The sequence below is a fragment of the Pelobates fuscus genome, chromosome 4 (assembly GCF_036172605.1).
Source record: "Pelobates fuscus isolate aPelFus1 chromosome 4, aPelFus1.pri, whole genome shotgun sequence".
Taxonomy (NCBI): Eukaryota; Metazoa; Chordata; class Amphibia; order Anura; family Pelobatidae; genus Pelobates; species Pelobates fuscus.
The window spans coordinates 170,147,839-170,168,282 of NC_086320.1; the positions used below are offsets into that span (position 1 = coordinate 170,147,839).

A 20,444-nucleotide genomic window follows, 5' to 3' on the forward strand; every position below is an offset into this window, starting at 1 on the left:
AGGCCTACATTTTGATGTATAGTATGTCTCTGTGATATTAACAATGAAGACACAGTAGCAGTTTAGAAATTGCCCTTCAAATGTGAGCTTTGCAGAGTGGAGTTTCAATGAATGTCAATGGACTGCGTGAGTTGCAAACAAATGGTCATATTGCGAAAACTATAAGGACTATGGCTTAGCTGTGGACATTTTTTGTGGCAGCAGGGATAGCTGAACGTTTTGATATAAGATTTGTGTAGGTGGGCCTGGAAATGAGGGTGTGGTGGCAGTTTAGAAATCATGTCCTGATTTTTCAGCTTTTGCCAGCTCCCACTCTAGCTTTGCCATTCATTCCTATGGGACAAATTTCGCCACAAGAACGACAATATTCCGTGAACCATTCTGCGAAACGTTCCACAAAGTAATAGCAATCCGATCGGGAACAATCTGCACGTTTTGGTATATTTTTGTCTGTGTAGTGTAAAAACTGTGGGAGGAGTTAGGGTGGCAAATTTGGCTATAATAAGAATAATAAGAATAATAATAATATATATGTGAGATAACATTAAGTGGTCTTGCTATGCAAGAACACTTAATAATAATAATATATATGTGAGATAACATTAAGTGGTCTTGCTATGCAAGAACACTTAATAACTAGAAAAGCTACAATTTCTGGGGAAATTGTGTGAAGTGTTCTTGCCTCCACCAGTAGTCTACAAATGGAGTGGGCGGAGTAACTGTTATTATTTATTTATATAGCACATTTAATTGCAACGTTGTTGCCCACAGTGCTTTACAGTTACATTAAAACATACAGATATAAAAACATTAGCAGGTGCAAAAGGCCCTGTCTATGACATCACTTGCTGCTGCAGCTTTGCACAGGTCAGAGTATTTTGGCGAATGCCATCTTCAAACGGTCGTATTTTAAAAACTATAAATCCTACAGTGAAGAGCTTTATATTGTGAGAATCACAAGACCCAGACCTACATTTTGATGTATAGTATGTCTCTGAGATATTAAAAATAAAGGCACAGTCGCAGTTTAGAAATTGCCATTCAAATGTGAGCTTTGCAGAGTGGAGTTTCAATGAATGTCAATGGACGGCGTGAGTTGCAAACAAATGGTCATATTGTGAAAACTATCAGGACTATGGCTTAGCTGTGGAAATTTTTAGTGGCAGCAGGGATAGCTGAACGTTTTGATATAAGATTTGTGTAGGTGGGCCTGAAAATGAGGGAGTGGTGGCAGTTTAGAAATCATGTCCTGATTTTTCAGCTTTTGCCAGCTCCCACTCTAGCTTTGCCATTCATTCCTATGGGACAAATTTCGCCACAAGAACGACGATATTCCGAGAACCATTCGCCGAAACGTTCCACAAAGTAATAGCAATCCGATCGGGAACAATCTGCACGTTTTGGTAAATTTTTTTCTATGTAGTGTAAAAACTGGGAGGAGTTAGGGTGGCAAATTTGGCTATAATAAGAATAAGAATAAGAATTATATATATGTGAGATAACATTAAGTGGTCTTGCTATGCAAGAACACTTAATAATATATATGTGAGATAACATTAAGTGGTCTTGCTATGCAAGAACACTTAATAATATATATGTGAGATAACATTAAGTGGTCTTGCTATGCAAGAACACTTAATAATAATAATAATATATATGTGAGATAACAGTAAGTGGTCTTGCTATGCAAGAACACTTAATAATCATAATAATATATATGTGAGATAACATTAAGTGGTCTTGCTATGCAAGAACACTTAATAATAATATATATGTGAGATAACAGTAAGTGGTCTTGCTATGCAAGAACACTTAATAATATATATGTGAGATAACATTAAGTGGTCTTGCTATGCAAGAACACTTAATAACTAGAAAAGCTACAATTTCTGGGGAAATTGTGTGAAGTGTTCTTGCCTCCACCAGTAGTCTACAACTGGAGTGGGCGGAGTAACTCATCATTTATATAGCACATTTAATTGCAATGGTGTTGCACAGTTACACCATAATTGATCAATATATATATTCACGTATTGAGGGCCCTTTTTTTTTTTTTGCTATTCTCTTTCCATGATTAGAACACGGTAAAATAATGAAGGGGTTATCAGAGATTTCAAGCAATAATTAAATAAGAATTCTAGAGTACTAATAGAGAACGAAATCGAAATTTTATAAAAGTTTGATGCTTCCTCCCCCTGCCACCACAATCGACCAACGTACCCCGCCCATGAGTTCTAAGTAGAACTTAGTGATTGCCTTGATAAGGCATCAAACTATGTATGCAAGAAGGCCTCTCGAGATTAGAGACCAATATAAAGATGAGAGTATGAATGTGTATAAATGGTGGATGAGTATGAATAGTTCAGTTGTGTTAGCATATACAGATTTTGTGGTGAGCAGTGGGGAAATGGGGAACTGTAGAGAGACAAGAAAAGGGTTTGGTTAAATTTGCATCAATTAATATCCAAGGTCTAAATCGTCCGCATAAAAGATGGGCCTTTAACGAGTACCTAATAGCAGAAAAAATTCAAGTGGTCCTGATACAAGAGACTCATTGGACCTTAGGAGATAGCACTAGATGGCTCGGTAAAAATTTTCCACTATTATCAATCTCCTCAAAAAAAGACGAAAAGAAAGCGGGAGTGGCTATTTGTTTTTCAAAATCACTCCAAGTAGTAATAAAACATGAGGACACTGATATTGAAGGTAGATTTATAATATTGATTTGTGAAATTAACGGGGGGATCTGTACACAATTGTGAATATTTACTTACCTAATAGTAATCCGATGAGACTGTTCGCCCATATTTTAGAACGACTTGAAAAAGTCTCTATGTGGTATGTGATAATAGGAGGGGATTTCAATTGTGTTTTGGATAATGTAATAACAACAAGACTATTTCCGATAAAAATGGCGTAAGAAATGCAAGTACGTTCCACAACCTATTAAAAAAAAATAACCTCTATGACATTTGGAGGGTCCGGAACCCTACGGCCAAAGAATATACGTTTTACTCCTGGCCGCATAACTCATTTTCAAGAATTGACGTTTTCCTAGGAGACCCGAAAGCGATAGAAAAAGTAGCTAATATAGCGATTAAAATAATGGTCTGGTCAGACCATAATATTATTTTGATGGATTTAAAAGATGGAAAATATACTTACCCCAGAACTACTTGGAAATTAGACGACTCAATACTATTTAGTATGGAAAACCAGGAGCTATTAAAAGAATGGTCACAGTATTTTTTTGAGGAAAATAGACCGGAAGATACTTCAGATTGGATTACCTGGTGTACATTTAAAGCGACTATAAGAGGACACTGTATAAACATCAAAAAGAGAGCCAAAATAAAAGAAGGAAAAGGACTATCGGAACTATATATTCAATTATTTAAAATCTCGAAAGAATACAAACTAAATCCGGATATAGAAGGGCAAAAGAAAATAGCTAATATCAAACAGATTATTAAGAAAAAAATATCAGAAAATATAGAAAAGAAAATAATTAAATTAAAAATTACATACTATTATCGACAAAACAAAGCAGATAAAATCCTAACAAACCAACTGAAAATTTTTTTTACAGATAATCGTATAGACAAAATTATACATGAAGGCAACACATATAGAGCTCCGAAAGAAATAGGAGAGACCTTTAATCAATTTTACAAGCTACTTTACAACTTGCCCAATAGACCTTCGGAGGAATCAATAGATAATTATATAAAAGATCTTGAATTACCAAAAATATCCCCAGATCAATTAGATTTATTAAATAAGACCATTACTAAAGATGAAGTAACAGAAGCAATAAATAAATTAGCCAACTTTAAAACTCCTGGCCCGGACGGTTTTAGCAATAAGTTCTTCAAGGTTATGAAAAACATAATTGTGGACCCGTTAACCAGAACTTTCAATGAAGCTGTAGATAGAGGTTCATTCCCACAGGAGATGCTGAGGGCCAATATATTGCCAATTTTGAAGACAGGTAAAATAACAACAGATGTAAAAAGCTATAGACCGATCTCTTTAATAAATGTCGATGTTAAGATTTTCGCTTCAATTATCGCAAAGAGATTGAAAACAGTTCTACCTGAAATTATTAAATCAGACCAGGTTGGATTTGTTCCTGGGAGAAACGCAGGAAATAATATTAGAAGGTTGATGGATTCAATTGATTTGGCAGATAAGAGGGAGAGTCCCCTGCTGATCCTGTCATTAGATGCAGAAAAAGCGTTTGACAGGGTCAGCTGGGGATTCATGTTCAGGGCTTTAAGGGCCTTTAATATCTCGGGATGGATGTTAGATGCGATAGGCACTCTGTATAAGAAACCGGCAGCTAGGACCGTAGGTCAAAATATCTGTTCAAATTGGTTTGGCTTGGAAAACGGGACGAGACAGGGCTGTCCCCTGTCGCCAATTTTGTACATCATTACCGTAGAAATATTTGCTTCAAAAATCAGACAAAACACGCTAATTAAAGGTCTCCCTATCTCTAAAGGAGATTTAAAGATCTCACTATACGCAGATGACACCCTTTTATATGTCGCTGATCCAGAAAATTCTTTGCCATATGTGATGGCAGAAATAGAACAGTACAGTAAGGTATCCAATTATAAATTAAATCAATCCAAATCTATTGCAATGTATAAGAATATAGAACCAAGCGCAATAGAAAAACTACAAAATAGATTTAATTTTTCCCAATCAGAAGAATTTGTATACCTAGGAATTAGAATAAATAAAGACCTAGAAAGAATAATGGAAACAAACTTTATACATCTTCTAAAAAATGCAAATAAAGATCTAAAAGAATGGCGCCATTTAGAGATATCATGGTGGGGCAGAGTGAACACTTTGAGATCTTATGTTCTGCCTAAGTGGATTTATTTGTTTAGGATGGTGCCATTAATTATTCCTATACCATGGTTGAAAATGATTAAATCTTCTTTTGCTAATTTTGTCTGGAGGGGGAAAAAAGCCTAGAATAAAAATGAATACTATGAGCTGTAATATAAATAAAGGGGGCTTAGGCTTCCCAGATATTGAAAGATATTATGAAGCTGGGATAATGTACCATATGGCAATGATGCAAAGGGAGATTTCTCCAAAAGAAGTATGGTGGAGAATTGAAACAGATTTGTGTCAAACTAAAAATCTGTCTAATATTATATGGAATAATAAGGCAGGCGATTATTCACTATCATTTGTGTTGAATCAAATAATACCCATCTGGGAAAAAAGAAAAAAGAAAATAGACATCAAGAACAGGATTTTGGGTTTCCAAGATATAGAATGTCTGGAAACGGATATAAAGAACATATCGTTAAAAGACTGGAAAGACGCAAATATCAGAAAGATTGAAGATTAAAAAGGCTATTTCCCCCATTAGCTGCATGGACATTTGTAAGTAATGGCAATTAAGAATGCTCCATGTAACAGAAAACGTGATCGCTTTGGACAGTGGTTGGTGGACATGACAACAGCTGCTGGGCAAACAGACAAAGCGCAGGCCAAAGACTATTCTTCCAATCCTAGTAGCTCAGAGGCTCATCAGAATAAGGAAAAGCACGTTTAAACAGGCAAGTTATGATCATTTCAGAAGAACTACTCTCCTTTTGGTTGCCTAGTACTTTACTTTCTCCCATGTTGTGACAGTCATGCCACGGCTGGCCCTGCCTCCATGGCTGATATCAATCTTTAACTCAGCCAATCCAACGCTTTTCCACAGGAAAGCTTTGGAAGAATATTGTTCATGCATCACTATGCGCCAATCAGCATTTCCTCAAAAAGATGCATTGAATGAATGAATCGCTGAGTAACTGCCATTAAACACCAATATAAACACTGCTTTTTCCTCTGAAAAAGTAACATCTGCATTGAAAAGCCTGCAGGGACAGGCTTTAGACACCAGATCCACTACATTAAGCTGTAGTGGTTATGGCGACTATAGTGTCCCTTTAAAGTGCTCTCTTTCTATCATGGAAAAGGAAGCTTCCTAAGGCGATCAGCAAGTGATTTTGTTAGCCTGCTATTTTCATATGCTATTTGCATGAAATCTATAATCCCTGGGATAATTTTGATTGTGAGTCTGTCCCCCTGCTCTGCCTATGTCTTATAGCTAGTCAACCCTAATCTTCCTATGGCTTTCAGTAGGAGGTAAATATCCCCATCCAGATGAATTGTGTATAATGCTTTAGCAGTAACCTCCTCCAGAATGTCCCTTTACTCATCAATAAGTCAGTAATTCAAGTGTCTTGCAACACATCAAGGAGCAAATGTACTAGGAAGTGAAATTTTACAAGGATAGCTGCTAAATGCCCCTTAAATACAGCCTCTAAAATGAACAAAAATGTTGAATTCAGTGATTCACTAAAATCCTTTATGTTATGGGTCTTGCAAAGCTGGAATGTAAGAAAAGGTTGTAGGTCATAAATTGTATAAAAAAACAAAAACAAAAAAACACATCTATATAGGTGCTCAAAAGGTCCAGTTGATCTCAACAAATGAAAAGAATATCCCAACCACATGAATGAGTTTGTAGTATGACCGGTTGTATAAAATCATGCACCCCGTTGGGGTGCTCATTTGCCCTTAATAATGCATTCACCAGCAAAAAAAGTTGAAAAAAGGTATATTTGGACAAGACATATGTGCTGGGCTAAGTTATTTGGGGAGTCTGTCTTGACCAACATTATTATTATTATTATATTTATAGAGCGCCGTCAAATTCTGCAGCGCTTTACAATGGGTGGACCAACAGACATGTAGTTAACATTAAAGAACTGGTCTAACATTCTGGGGTCTGTGAGAAACAATTGTCTTCAAATCAAGATATGTGTAATGATATTGATGTTACAAAGTTTTGGAGTCCAGTAGCCAGATCAGCAATGTTATCTGCAAGAGGTAGCCACTCGTTACCCAGGTGGTTGAGCCCCTGAGCCTTGAGTGGCCGTCTGGTCTTAAGCAGAGATGGTAGACTGGAACAGAGAGATGATAATCGTCGTGAGGCAAGCCAAGGTCAGTGGGAAGGAGAAGCAGCAAAGTCAAAACGGTCCAAATTCAGCAACAAGTAGGAGAAACAGGAACGAGCTTGATTAGAGAGTACAGGAACCACAATAATCTGGCAAAGGTACAGAGACAGGAAGTGGCTTTTATAGGCCAAGAACCAGACACATGACCAGACACAGCTGAAGAGACTTGTCACTGATACCAATGCTTGTAGAGTCAAGGTTACCAGATCTCAGGTACATTTGCAAAAGGCAGGCTGGTGTACTGGTAAGGAAGAGGTTTAGCAGCATGTAAACCAGGGTTCGAAACCCAGCAGAGTCAGTTCCTCACATTACTCCCACCTCTACAAGCGCAGCCTCTGGATGCCCTATTTCCTGGTTTAGCACTGTGCATGGAAAGACTGAAGATCAGGACCATGAATATTGTCCACTGGTTCCCACGATCTATCCTCCTCACCATAGCCTTTCCAATTAACCAAATATTGAAGCTTGTTGCGAAATATCCTGGAGTCAAGATTTTTTTTCCACCTCGTAATTATCTTCACCATCCACGAGGACTAGTGGTGGGGAGGCAGGGCTCGACCAGGGAAAGTATTTTCATGAAAAGGTTTAAGCAGTGCAACGTGAAACACCGGATGTATTTTCATGGAATCTGGAAGTTGCAGACAGAAGGTGACAGCATTGATCTGAGCGATGATCTCAAAAGGTCCCATTAACTTTTGACCCAATTTATGAGAAGGAATCCTAAGCTTAAGATTCTTTGTTGACAGCCAAACCTTGTCACCAACATGATAAACTGGGGCCTCCTTTCTATGCCTATCAGCAGCTCTTTTGTAACATTCCTGAGCCTCCGAAAGAGTCTTCTTCAACAGTTATTGGGAATCTCGTAAGGCGGTTAGCCGGTCAGTGACTGCAGGAATGGAAGTAGTAATTGGGAGACTCACTAGAAAGGTTGGATGGTAACCATAATTAGCAAAAAATGGTCTCAGAGAAGTGGAGCAGTGTTGGGCATTGTTATAGGAAAATTCCGCCGTGGGTAGAAAATCCAGCCAGTCATCCTGCAGGTAACTAATATAGCACCGCAAATATTGTTCTAAAGTCTGGTTGGTTCGCTCAGTCTGTCCATTACTTTGTGGATGAAAAGCTGACGACAGATTTACATTAATACCTAGAATAGAACAAAAATATTTCCAAAAGTGAGATGTAAACTGCACTCCCCTGTCAGAAATTACTTCATCAGGCACTCCATGCAAGCGAAATATTTCCCGAATAACTAGGTCAGCAGTCTGTTTAGCTGAAGGGAGACCACGAGCTGGTATGAAATGACTCATCTTAGTTAACCGGTCCACAACAACAAGAATGGTAGTGTGTTCCTTAGAGGGAGGTAGTTCCACAATAAAGTCCATGGATATAGATCCCCAGGGACGATGAGGAATAGGAAGAGGCTGAAGCATGCCAACAGGGGATGAGCGATGAGTCTTATGTCTGGCACATACATCACAAGAGGACACCAAAAGGATCGGGTAAGTAGTTCTTGTGTCTTTCGGATTCCTGGATGACCTGCTGGTTTTGAGTCGTGGTAGAGACGTAAAACGTCCAGTCGCACTAATTCTGGAACAAACAGACGTTGTTGAAAAATCCAAAACCCATTATGCATGGTCATATGAAGATCACGAGGAGGATCACAAAAAACTGGATCTTCAGCGTAGCCCTTTTTAATGCGAGACATTAGATCAGAAGGAAAGGTAACTCCTAAAAATCTACTCTCAGGCAAGATGGTGGCTTTGGTTACTGCAGTATGGAGGGGGTCAGCTATCCTAGACAAGGCATCTGCCTTGCCATTTCTGGAACCAGGGCGGTATGAAATCAAAAAATTAAACCTTGAGAAAAATAGGGACCAGCGTGCTTGTCTGGCTGACAGTCTCTTAGCTGATTGAATACATTCCAGATTTTAGTGATCTGTGAGGACAGTAATTGGATGGGTGGCTCCCTCCAAGAGATGTCTCCATTCGGCAAAGGCAGCTTTTATAGCCAAAAGTTCTTTATTCCCTATGTCATAATTTCTTTCTGCTGGTAACATCTGGCGGGAATAGAAGGCACATGGATGTAACAACATCTTAGGTCCAGTCCTTTGAGACAGTATAGCCGCAACAGCTGAATCAGAAGCATCTACCTCTACTGTAAATGGCAATTCTGGCTGAGGGTGTACCAGGATAGGGGCAGATGTAAACAGAGTCTTTAATCTGGAAAATGCAGTGTCAGCCTTATTGGACCACTGAAAAGAAGTCCCTTTACGTGTAAGTTCAGTGATCGGTGTAATAACGTCAGAGAAATTCTTAATGAAACGCCTGTAAAAATTGGCAAACCCCACAAATCTCTGAATATCTTTTTCATTCTTGGGGATGGGCCAGTCCAGCACAGCTTTAATTTTACTTGCGTCCATGCTTAAACCTTTAGGAGTTATTACATATCCCAGGAATTGAATTTCTGTTTGTTCAAACTCACATTTTTCCAGTTTAATGTATAGGTGGTCGGTACGAAGGCGCTCAAGAACAATGCAGACCCTTTTTCTGTGATTTTCAAGATTATCAGAAAATATCAGGATATCATCCAAATATGCCACAACAAACTGATCCAGGAGATCCCGTAGTACATCATTGATTAGATGCTGAAAAGTTGCAGGGGCATTACAAAGCCCAAATGGCATTACTAGATATTCGTAATGTCCGTACCTGGTTCTGAAAGCTGTTTTCCATTCATCATTTGGTCTTATGCGATCCAGATTATATGCCTCCCGTAGATTAAGCTTCGTAAATATTTTAGCTGAGCGAAGTCTCTCCAGAAGTTCAGGAATGAGAGGCAAGGAATAGCGGTTTTTAACAGTGATTTTATTAATGTCCCTGTAATCGACACATGGCCGTAGACTGCCATCTTTCTTTTCTACAAAGAATATAGGAGCTCCTGCTGGAGAAGTAGATGGTCAAATAAAGCCTTTGGCAAGATTTTCTTGTATGTATTCACGAAGTGCTTTCAATTCAGGCTCAGAAAGGGAGTATATACGGCCAAATGGGATAGCAGCTCCAGGTAGCAGCTCTATGGGGCAATCATAAGGCCTGTGAGGTGGAAGCTGATCAGCATTCTTCTTATCACAGACATCTGCAAAATCCCGATATTGTAGAGGAAGCTTAGTTAAGTTTGTAGCAACCATTTCATTAATTGTTGTGGCAACAGGTGTTGCCTTAGAGGGTTGACAATTCATTAAGCAGTGTTCTGAAGGAAAGGACAAAGTTCTAGTCTTCCAATCAATCTGTGGGTTATGCAGAGCAAGCCAGGGTATACCCAAAATCACTGGAAACTGTGTTGAGGAAATTAGGTGGAAAGATATAGACTCATGGTGATTCACTTCCAGAATCAATTTTAAGGGCACAGTCTCATGTGTAACCAGGCCTGACGTAAGTGGAGAACCGTCTACTGTTTCCATTAACACAGGTGAAGATTTAGGGATAGACTAAATTTTATTTCCTGCTGCAAATTTAATATCCATAAAGTTTCCGCCTGCTCCAGAATCTATCATAGCTGTAGTTGAAATTTTATTATCACCATATTGCAAAGTGATAGGCACAACCAAATGAGGATGTTGAGTCATCATACCCTCTTCACCCTGAGCCAGAGAAAACAAGGGTTGTGTGACAGAATCCAGTTGGTCTGAAATCTGGGATTGGTGTTGAATCTGTGCACCCTCAGCAGTCATAGCTATTGTTCTTTTAGACTTGCTAGGGCAATTGATGGCATAATGCCCTGCACTACCACAATACAGGCATAAATTGTGAGTGCGTCGCCACTGTTTTTCTGCATTGGATAATGACCCTCTTATTAGATCTACCTGCATAGCCTCAGGTTCAGAGTCTGTAGGGTCAGAGTAGAAATTCTTGAATAGAAAGTAGGAATAGCACTTGGTTTAAAAGAGCCTTGTCTTTCCAATCTTCTTTCTGAAAGTCTCCGATCAATACGGATAGCCAACCGCACAAATGCATCAAACTCAACAGGAAGATCAACACGAGCTAACTCATCTTTTATAGCTTCTGAGAGACCCCTTCTGAAGTGGAACCTCTGGGCTGATTGGTTCCAAGTAGTATCAGCAACCCACTGTCTGAATTCAGCAGCATATTCAGCCACAGAGCGCCTCCCTTGATGTAAATGAAGGAGAGTGGCTTCTGCTGTAGCACAGCGATTGGGGTCATCAAAACTAGGCACATGGCCTCAAGAAAGTCTTTTAAATTTCCCAAGACTGGACTGTCCTGTTCCAGAAAAGGGGAGCCCCAAGCCAGGGCTTCATCTTTGAATAGGGAGAAAATAAATCCCACCTTCTCTCTTTCAGATGGAAAACGGTTAGGTAACATCATGGAATGCAAACGGCATTGATTTAGGAAACCCCTAATTTTTTTGCGGTCTCCTCCAAATTTTTCTGGTAAAAGCAAGCGGGCATCTTGTGCAGGTGTAACATTAGTAGCAGCAGCAGCCGCAACATCATGTGCCCTGTAGCTGGTAAGCTCACTATGCATTGATCGAACTTCATTTTGCAGTTCAGCTACCTGATCTTGCAGCACTGTGCCTGGGTCTGCATAGTTCTTGTATTAAAAGCAACCTGCTGGGCCAATGCAGAATCTGATGCGACGGTCTCCATGAATGGGCCAGATTATTCTGTAATGATATTGATGTTACAAAGTTTTGGAGTCCAGTAGCCAGATCAGCAATGTTTTCTGCCAGAGGTAGCCACTCGTTACCCAGGTGGTTGAGCCCCTGTGCCTTGAGTGGCCGTCTGGTCTTAAGCAGAGATGGGAGACTGGAACAGAGAGATGATAATCGTCGTGAGGCAAGCCGAGGTCAGTGGGAAGGAGAAGCAGCAAAGTCAAAACGGTCCAACTTCAGCAACAGGTAGGAGAAACAGGAACAAGCTTGATTAGAGAGTACAGGAACCACAATAATCTGGCAAAGGTACAGAGACAGGAAGTGGCTTTAATAGGCCATGAACCAGACACATGACCAGACACAGCTGAGGAGACTTGTCACTGATACCAATGCTTGTAGAGTCAAGATTACCAGATCTCAGGTACATTTGCAAAAGGCAGGCTGGTGTACTGGTAAGGAAGAGGTTTAGCAGCATGTAAACCAGGGTTCGAAACCCAGCAGAGTCAGTTCCTCACAATATGACATCATATCCAATGATATTACATCCTCTAAGAACAATTATCAGCCAGTTTTAGTAAAGGATGTCTGGTTAAATGGGGACAACAAATTAAACTGAACATGCGTTTTATTTTGTGTGAGCAGATGTACCTGAAGCAAAAAGTACTTTTCATGTAGAAGAAGATGGAAGAAGTTGCAGTAACGACAGAAAGTCACCCAAGTATACAAAGGATAAGTTGGTTGCTGGTTTCTAGTAAATACACCAACATCAGGCTTTATGTGCTACACTGGCTCTTTTATTATTAATTTATATAGCGCCAGCAACTTCTGTATCGCTGTACAATGGGTGGACTAAAACAAATTGTAACCAAACAAGTGGACGCACAGAAACAGAGGGGTTGAGGGCCCTGCTCAATGAGCTTACATTTTGAAGTATGTTTTAACTTTAATATGGATAATTTACCATTCTCTCTATATCCCTGGGAAAGCCAACATATTTTTTTGAAAATGGTTTAGTGCAAGTAATTTTTCAGAAAACATAAGCATCTCGTCTTGGTTGACAATATTCTGCTAATCCATTGGCTTTTCCAGTATATAATGAACCAATCATGTGAAATTGGGATCTTTGCTTTTAGGGATATGCTTAACTAGGGCGCAATTCTAGGATTTCAAAGTGTTGTATCTCAAATGAACTGCTGCTCTTCTATATATTTATCTACAGGTTACAAACTCATTTGTTTTAACCCCAAACAACAAACTTGTAGTCCTGCTGCTGGGATCATTATAAAAACTGCCTTCTACACAAAAAATGTTTGCTTTTAGAAGTAAGTTGGGTTTAATTTATTTAATCTTTCTTCTGATGCATTACATCCACAGTTCATATGCATTTTAACAAGCTCGTTCATTAAAGTCCTAAATTGATTATGAACACACTAGGAAACCAGCAAAAACAAAAACTCAGGTACCAAATTAATGTCACTGATATAAAACTAAAAATCTATATGTTTAAGTCAAGAATATTTTCAAGGCAATAATTCACTTGAACTAACTTTTTAGATCTTTAAATCAAATATTTGTCTTTCAACATATAGCATTGTAAAACAGTGGGGGTTTTTTAACCTCTAGGTAAGGACTTACACAATTGGATCATCATGCTATTTTAGTGAAAACAAAATGGTTGCAATTGTCATGCCATATATCAACTCCAGACATTAGTGCTCAAATTGATTTATGTTGCAGTAGTACCTTCTCCAGGTCAACGGAGATCCCTCCGACATTAAAATTAGTAATGCTTTTGCTTTCATAGAAATGTTTGTTAAATAGTACATGAGCGTACAAATGAGTCATTAAGCTAATTTTAAAACTGAATGTCACTAAAGTAAATATATACATGCAATTTGGGTTGTTGTTACAAAACAGTAAGAACCATGGTTATAAATATATTTAGTAGTAATTCATGTAAGGGAAACGCTCTTCATTTTATAGGAACTACAATGGGTACAAAGATTGCACTGCAAATAATGCAAAAACTGGTTTGGAAAATAATAGTCATAGTAACAAATACGACCATAAACATTTTTTTATTTTTTTTTTTAAAAAGAGAAAGGCAAAAGAATATTGAAACACTTATAGCTATCTTTTTAGAACAAGACCACATGGACACTGCTGCACCAACAGGTGACTAAGCTCTACACCAGCATTGATCTTTCTCAGTATAAACAAGCAATCATTAATTTATAAATTGTGCGTAAAACTGTAATCCAAAAAAAAAAAAAAATATGCCATGGATATTAGGCTAAAAACTAACCCGGAATATATGGATCATTGCAGCGAATCCAGGATACTTTGAATCGGATTAAATTCTTTAAAATTATATTACTTGCTCTACTTATTTTGTTTAAATATGCAGGGGCAACAATTTGCTGCTAACACCACCTACACAGTATTATGCATTCTTAAAAAACTAAACATTTTCCACTCAAACGAACATTCAAGTAAAGTTGCATATGTGACGTTTGAATTTCATGAACTTAAAGCACAAAATTTAGAAAATAATGTGGAAAATGACAAAATTATTATTGGTATTTATATAGCACCAGCATATTCCTTGGCGCCTTACAATATCAGAGGGGGAGATTTAACAATAAATGAAACAATTACAAAAACAATAGGGTGAAAAGCTCAAATGAGCTTACAGTCTAGAGGAGTTGGTAGACAGGCTATTCCAAAGGAAAGGAGCCGCCTGTTAGAAATCTTGTAAGCGCGAGTTGGCTGTTTGGGTGCAAGCAGGAGAAGGTCATGGGCATAGCGGAGAGACAGAGAAGGGGCACACCTACGGATCGAAGATATATAGGAAGGGCTAGAATTGCTCAGCGCTTTATAGGTGTGAATTAGTACTTTGAATTTACTCCTATTGGATACAGGAAGCCAATGTAAGGACTGAAAGAGGGGAGAGGTGTGAGAGGAGCCACGGATGAAGAAAATCAGTCTGGCAAAATCCCAATAGTACAGAAAAAAATAAAAATAAAGACTAATTTAACTGTAACTTAACCAAATTAGCAGTGGTACGAAATAACTCAATACGCTAAATAGTAAGTTTGGAACTAGTAGAGAATTGGTGCTGACAGAGCACCCACACATGTGACAAATACATACAAAAAAATGTAATTACGAATGATTCATCATACTGTGCAGCAGTCCAAATTTTACACTTATATGCATCGATTTCTTGAACTTTTTTCCTAAACATTGGATTCAATTAAAACCATTATCACATTATAACCACAAACTAAGCATTAAAATTTACAACATGTACTTATCTCCTCCTCCAAAAAGAATCATCACATCGCAGCTATCCTCAAAACAAAAATTAAAAAACCTCAAGAGCAAGCGCAGCTCTACAAACTTAGCCACTTGAATATAAAATTTATTATGTTGCACGATGTGTCCAATCTTGCACAATCATAGGAAACCCTGGAAAGTTATAGAATATATGACCAAACATAAATTTCAAATTGTACACTACTTATGATCAAGTAAAAACTTTAAAATTGTAGTTTAGGAGTCATTGGCAACAATTTAAGGAATATTATAGTCACCAAACACCACTTGCGTAATGAAGCGTTTTTTGTGTATAGATCATGCCTTTTAAGTCTCCGTGCTCGATTCAATGCCATTTAGGAGTTAAATCACTTGTTTCAGTAGCCCTAGCCATACGTTTCCTGGCTCTGACGCACACAGCATGCATGGAAAAATGGTTTAAATTTCAATGATATGCCAACTTGCTTTAGATGTTTTTTTATCTCCTGTTCCATAAATTGAACTTTAATCACACACAGGAGGCTCCTGCAAGGCCTAGCAAACTATTAACAGTGCATGAGATAAGAAATTCTAAATTAAACAGACTGTACAATAAAGGAAATGTAAACATTAGATCCAACTTTAAAGGAAGTGTCTAGGAAGGTTATGCACGTTACATGCAGGAGGTGTGAATTGAACTGCAGAGAAGTGAGCCGTGAGACTGTAGGGACATGATCTATACACCAAAACTGCTTCATTAAGCTAAAATTGTTTTGGTGACTTGACTAGTGTCCCTTTAACAGTGAAACTGTGCTCAATATGGCATGAGGACAAAGGATACTTGTGAGTGTAACGGACCACAGGTAACTCAACTGGTTATCTCCGCTATAACCTTACTTCAGCCACTCTGGAACCATCAGCACAAGTAAATACCCATTCCCCCAGTAACCAGACGAAACATAGTCCTGGGAGTCAACTGAGATTTATTGGAACATACACGGCTATTATGCCCAGTCCTGTACATGGGGTTTACAATACAAGAAAACAGGATCCTCTGTGTCTGATAGATAATAGCGTGAGAAAAGAAAATCTAATCCTTTCTCTCAGGTACAAAACATATAGTACCCCAAAAGTGCACCCACCATACTCAGGAACCCCACAAAAAAAAAGTACATTCCCTGATAGCCCCGATATGAGTGTACAACATATCCAAGAATCACTCAGATCAGTTCAATGAAACGGGAATGCCATCAAGGTAAAGTTTTGACCGGCCAGACACGAGGAGATAGCCCAAAACAGTTCCAGGAAAATAGGTGCTCTGGCCGGTCTCCATTTGTGAGGTTCCTGTGCGAACACCGAGCAAGGGAATAGTTTCATTTTGGTAGACGAATACTACCCTGTTTGGTAGTTCATATCTAACGAACTTCGATCGTGTAGGTGATCGAGAAATAGAACGGGCAGCGGTCTAGGTTTTACCGAGGTTAGCGCAAGTGCCTAGCCGAAAAGAGTTCCAGGCAGTTGACGACCAAGGTCCGCTGCCCACGTTCGGGAGACAAGATGGCCACCATTTTTTTGTCTGTCACGTGTTCGGTTATACGAAATGGCAGCCACAAAGGGGAGCATTCATTACGTCCCTTGCAGTTTCACACTTGAGTTACTGGGGTGAACATTCTAACGGGGTACAGGGGTGGTCCCCATTCAGGAGACAAATGGACTACGTTCGTATGAAGTACTCCCGAACGGAGAATGGGTAAAACACAGAATAAACGCCAACAAACAGATGAATGAGTAATAGTTCTGCCCCAGATACCAATTTAGTTATGATACGGACTCACAATATATGTCAAATGTTTGATTAACATTACAATTTCTAGTCATCAAATGTCACATGTGCAACATTTTAGATTAATTTACAAAATATCCATACAATGGATGCAAGGAATTGTCCAATCCACGTAACCATCTGGCAATGTGGTTATCAGTGGTCAGAAAAATCAATGGCAGCCTCTTAAGAAAAACCGACCAATATCGAGTTCATCAGATGATGAACTTTAGTAAAATGTAATTCACTACTACTATAATTGTATTTGCATCTGGTAAGAATAACACATGCTAAGAGTTAACAGAAAAAGCAGCTATCAAAATATAAAACATTTTTAGCAAAACTCAACCCTACATTATTTCAAGTCTCCTTGGTTTATTTTTACTTCCTAAAATGGCAGGTTATCCTTAAAGGTTATAATTCACATCAAATGGTCCTTCAACTATTAACAAATCCAATCCATTCATAAGAAATGATTAGTGCTTACATGTTGTGCTTGCTCAAAACTATAAAGCATTCAAATATTAAAAAGGAAAAATAAATGAGTCATTTGTCAAACAATACCATTTGCAATGGAAATGTACTTTTTTTCCCCTAATGCCATTATCAAGTCCCCATAAAGTTCAATGGTCACTGTCCACAGTTACTTCCACCACTCTACTCATGCACATTTTTACTTCCAAAAAAGAAACAAAACTAAAAACTTTTTATCAACAGTTGCACTACTGAACTTAAAATTCCCATTGTCTTAATGGAGGAGTCCATGTTTTATTTTAATGACTCACACATATCACCCATTAACTTCCACATATTGAAGAGGGCTGCCATATTTGCCAAATCACTATCAACCCCACCCTATACCAGCCCCACTTTGTGACATACTGGGAGGGTTGGGAGTCCCATGCAGTCCACTAAAGGATGGGGTGTTAATCAGTATGTCAATATTAGGACAGGTAGCAAACTCTCCCAATACTTTAAAGCCCCCTCTACCCCAACCGCACGTGCCTCCCCCTCCTCCTCCCCCCAGCAGCTCCTCACGCTACGTGCATTGCTGCCTCAGCACATTCACTCAGATGACTGTTCCTCATATTTTTAGGCACTTTCACTCAAGTCTGATCATCACCCCCGATATGTTTGGAGAGGCTCAGTTTACCCCTGTGTAAAGTCTCCCAAGTAATGGTGAGCCCCCGATTGTGATTAATGGGGAGAGAGACACTGTGTGGAGACCATTAGTGAGTACACTGACAGTCACTGGATAGTATACACCCTGAGTGTGCTCACTCACTCACTCAGCAGCCAGCCTTCCAGGAGGAGGAGGAGGAGGAAGGCCACTTGCCCGGCTCCCCTCATTATGAGTGTCCAGCAAAGTGCTGCTGAGGATGAAGAGGAGGATAATGACGAAGAGGAGGAAGCGGCGGCCGCACACGGTCTCTCACTGAGTGTGAGGAAGATGAAGGTGCTGGGGGAGAGGAGTAACTCCAGCAGAGCTCCCTCAATAAAATAAACCACAACTATACTCCGGGGGCGCTGCTTAGCCGGGTCACTGTAAAAGGGGGCAATAGCAGCTGAGTTGTTGGGGGCAAGAAGGGGGGGGGGTCTCCGCCCGGCCGGTTACATTACCTCATAGAGTTCCTCGGAAGCCATGCTGGGGGTGCCGGGGCCGCTGCCGGGCTGAGCTGGTTACTTTTCGTTCAGTTGTGAGCCGCCTGGCCTCCTCTCTCGCTGTAATGCCAGGGTGCTTGCTGCTGGAGTGCGCACAGGAGCTGCGCAGCCGACTCACACAGTGCACGGGCACACCGCGTCCTCTCTCTCTCTCACTGAGTGTGTGTGTGTGTGTGTGTGTGTGCTCCCAGCGCTACAGCAGCGGCGGCCGCGGCTCCCAAGGATTCGAAATCGAGCGCAGATAGGAGGAGGGGGGGGGGAGAAGGGCGGGTGTAAAGGCGCGATCAGAGATCCTCGTCTTCTTCAGTGTAATCCTTCAGCACCAAGTACCGCACCGCCCACCTACATTATCGCACACACCTCCCTCCTTCCTCTCGGGCGCTATTCCTCTCCTCCCCCTCCACACGCTCCCTCCCATTGTCCTTCCAGCTCTGAGCCCCCCCTCTCCCCATCTCACACCGACCCTCCCTCCGGCCGGTGTGCACAGCTGGGCTAGTTTGGGTGGGAGCAGGAGGTACCTCTTCCAGTACCCCTCTCGCCTCTGCCTGGCTCCCCTGATATGTCTTCCCCATATTATGTACATAGAGAATGTTTAAACATAACACTGGGAAAAGTATCGAAATCTGAGGAGGGGGGGGGCTGGACTGGCCTATCTCCCTTCCAGCCAATAAGTTTTGTGCCTGGATCCTTTGTAGGTGGCCACTACCAGCCCTCCTCATTGCACCACCCCATCCTTCCTAGCAGTAGGACAGCTCCCATGGGCAGAAGCTATATACAGCTGGAAGTTGAAGAGCCAGTAAGAAAGTAAAACAGTGGCACTTGGTAATTTAGAGTTTGAGGGACAGAGACAAGCATAACTATATTCCATGTCTGCTTTCCTTCTATAATGCAAATAACATGAATTGAAGTAAAGTGTACCTTTACTTGATAAAACACAAACCATATACTTGTCTTGTGTTCAAGTTGGCTCTGGTATGCTTGTTACATGTATAAAGGAATCTGTGTTTATATTTGCAGTAAGTTGATTTTTGTCTGTTCACTTAATACACATTCCCAAAAATAAAACAAACAGCATTACTATTTCTTTACTGCATACTTGTCTACTTTTCCATTTTGTCTTTGCATGCCATCTAACTCACTGAGAGAGGTGTTGTAGTTTTTATATCTTTTTCTTAATGCATCTTAGTAAACCAATTTATATTGTGCATGCCAATTGTTTGACATTGCAAATAAAAATGTGTAACCATTATTTAAATATATTAATAACCAACGTTTATATAATTAATATAATGTATTTTATGTAATAGGTAGAATTACATTGCGATTTTCAAGTATAATCTGGAAGCATTTCCTCTGATCTAATGTAGAGTTCTAAAGTTTATAACTTGTGCAGTGTATTTATCAACAGTTAAATAGGATCATAACCACTACAGCACATTAGTGTTTATGGCGCCAGGAGCTCCCTGGTACTGACTCACTTTTAAGAGTCAAATAGTTTCAAAGGGGTTGACACCCGGTAACCCCATTGCCCTTGTTCCAGCCTTTTTCCACAGACATCACCAAAGCAGAAGGTCCTCTTCCACTTTAGAAATATACATTTTGACCAACTTATGATGGAATTTACCAGTTGAAGAGTGTCATATGACACTTTAAGTCAAATAATTTTCTCCAAGTTGGACAAAATCAATATTTCTAAAGGGGAGGGGGAACTTCTGCATTAGTAAAATATCGATGCAGAGGGGCTGTGCTGCAGGCTCTGGGAGGATATATGAAAGTGTCATACTGTTTAAAAATAAATTTGACTCTTTACAGTGAGAGTGCCATGGAGTCCTTGCACTATAATAGCTTAATAGCTAGCAGTCTGCTGGGGATACTTAGACTGCCGCCAAAATGCTAATTTGTGTACCCCTGTAATCCCCATACCTTCATTTAAGTGATGCATTTATACTAGTAGATTAGAT

At 39.7% G+C, this 20,444-nt stretch overlaps 1 protein-coding gene across 1 annotated transcript in view; it reads right to left on the minus strand.

Annotated features, from left to right (window-relative positions):
• Window positions 1-18,679, minus strand: part of CDYL (chromodomain Y like) — an 86,187-nt gene extending 67,508 nt beyond the window's left edge. The window contains exon 1 of the mRNA XM_063451760.1: window positions 18,442-18,679. Within this exon, the coding sequence (XP_063307830.1) occupies window positions 18,442-18,465 (24 nt within the window). The 5' untranslated portion in view covers window positions 18,466-18,679. The remainder of the gene's footprint in view (window positions 1-18,441) is intronic.
• Between the last annotated feature and the right edge of the window lie 1,765 nt (window positions 18,680-20,444).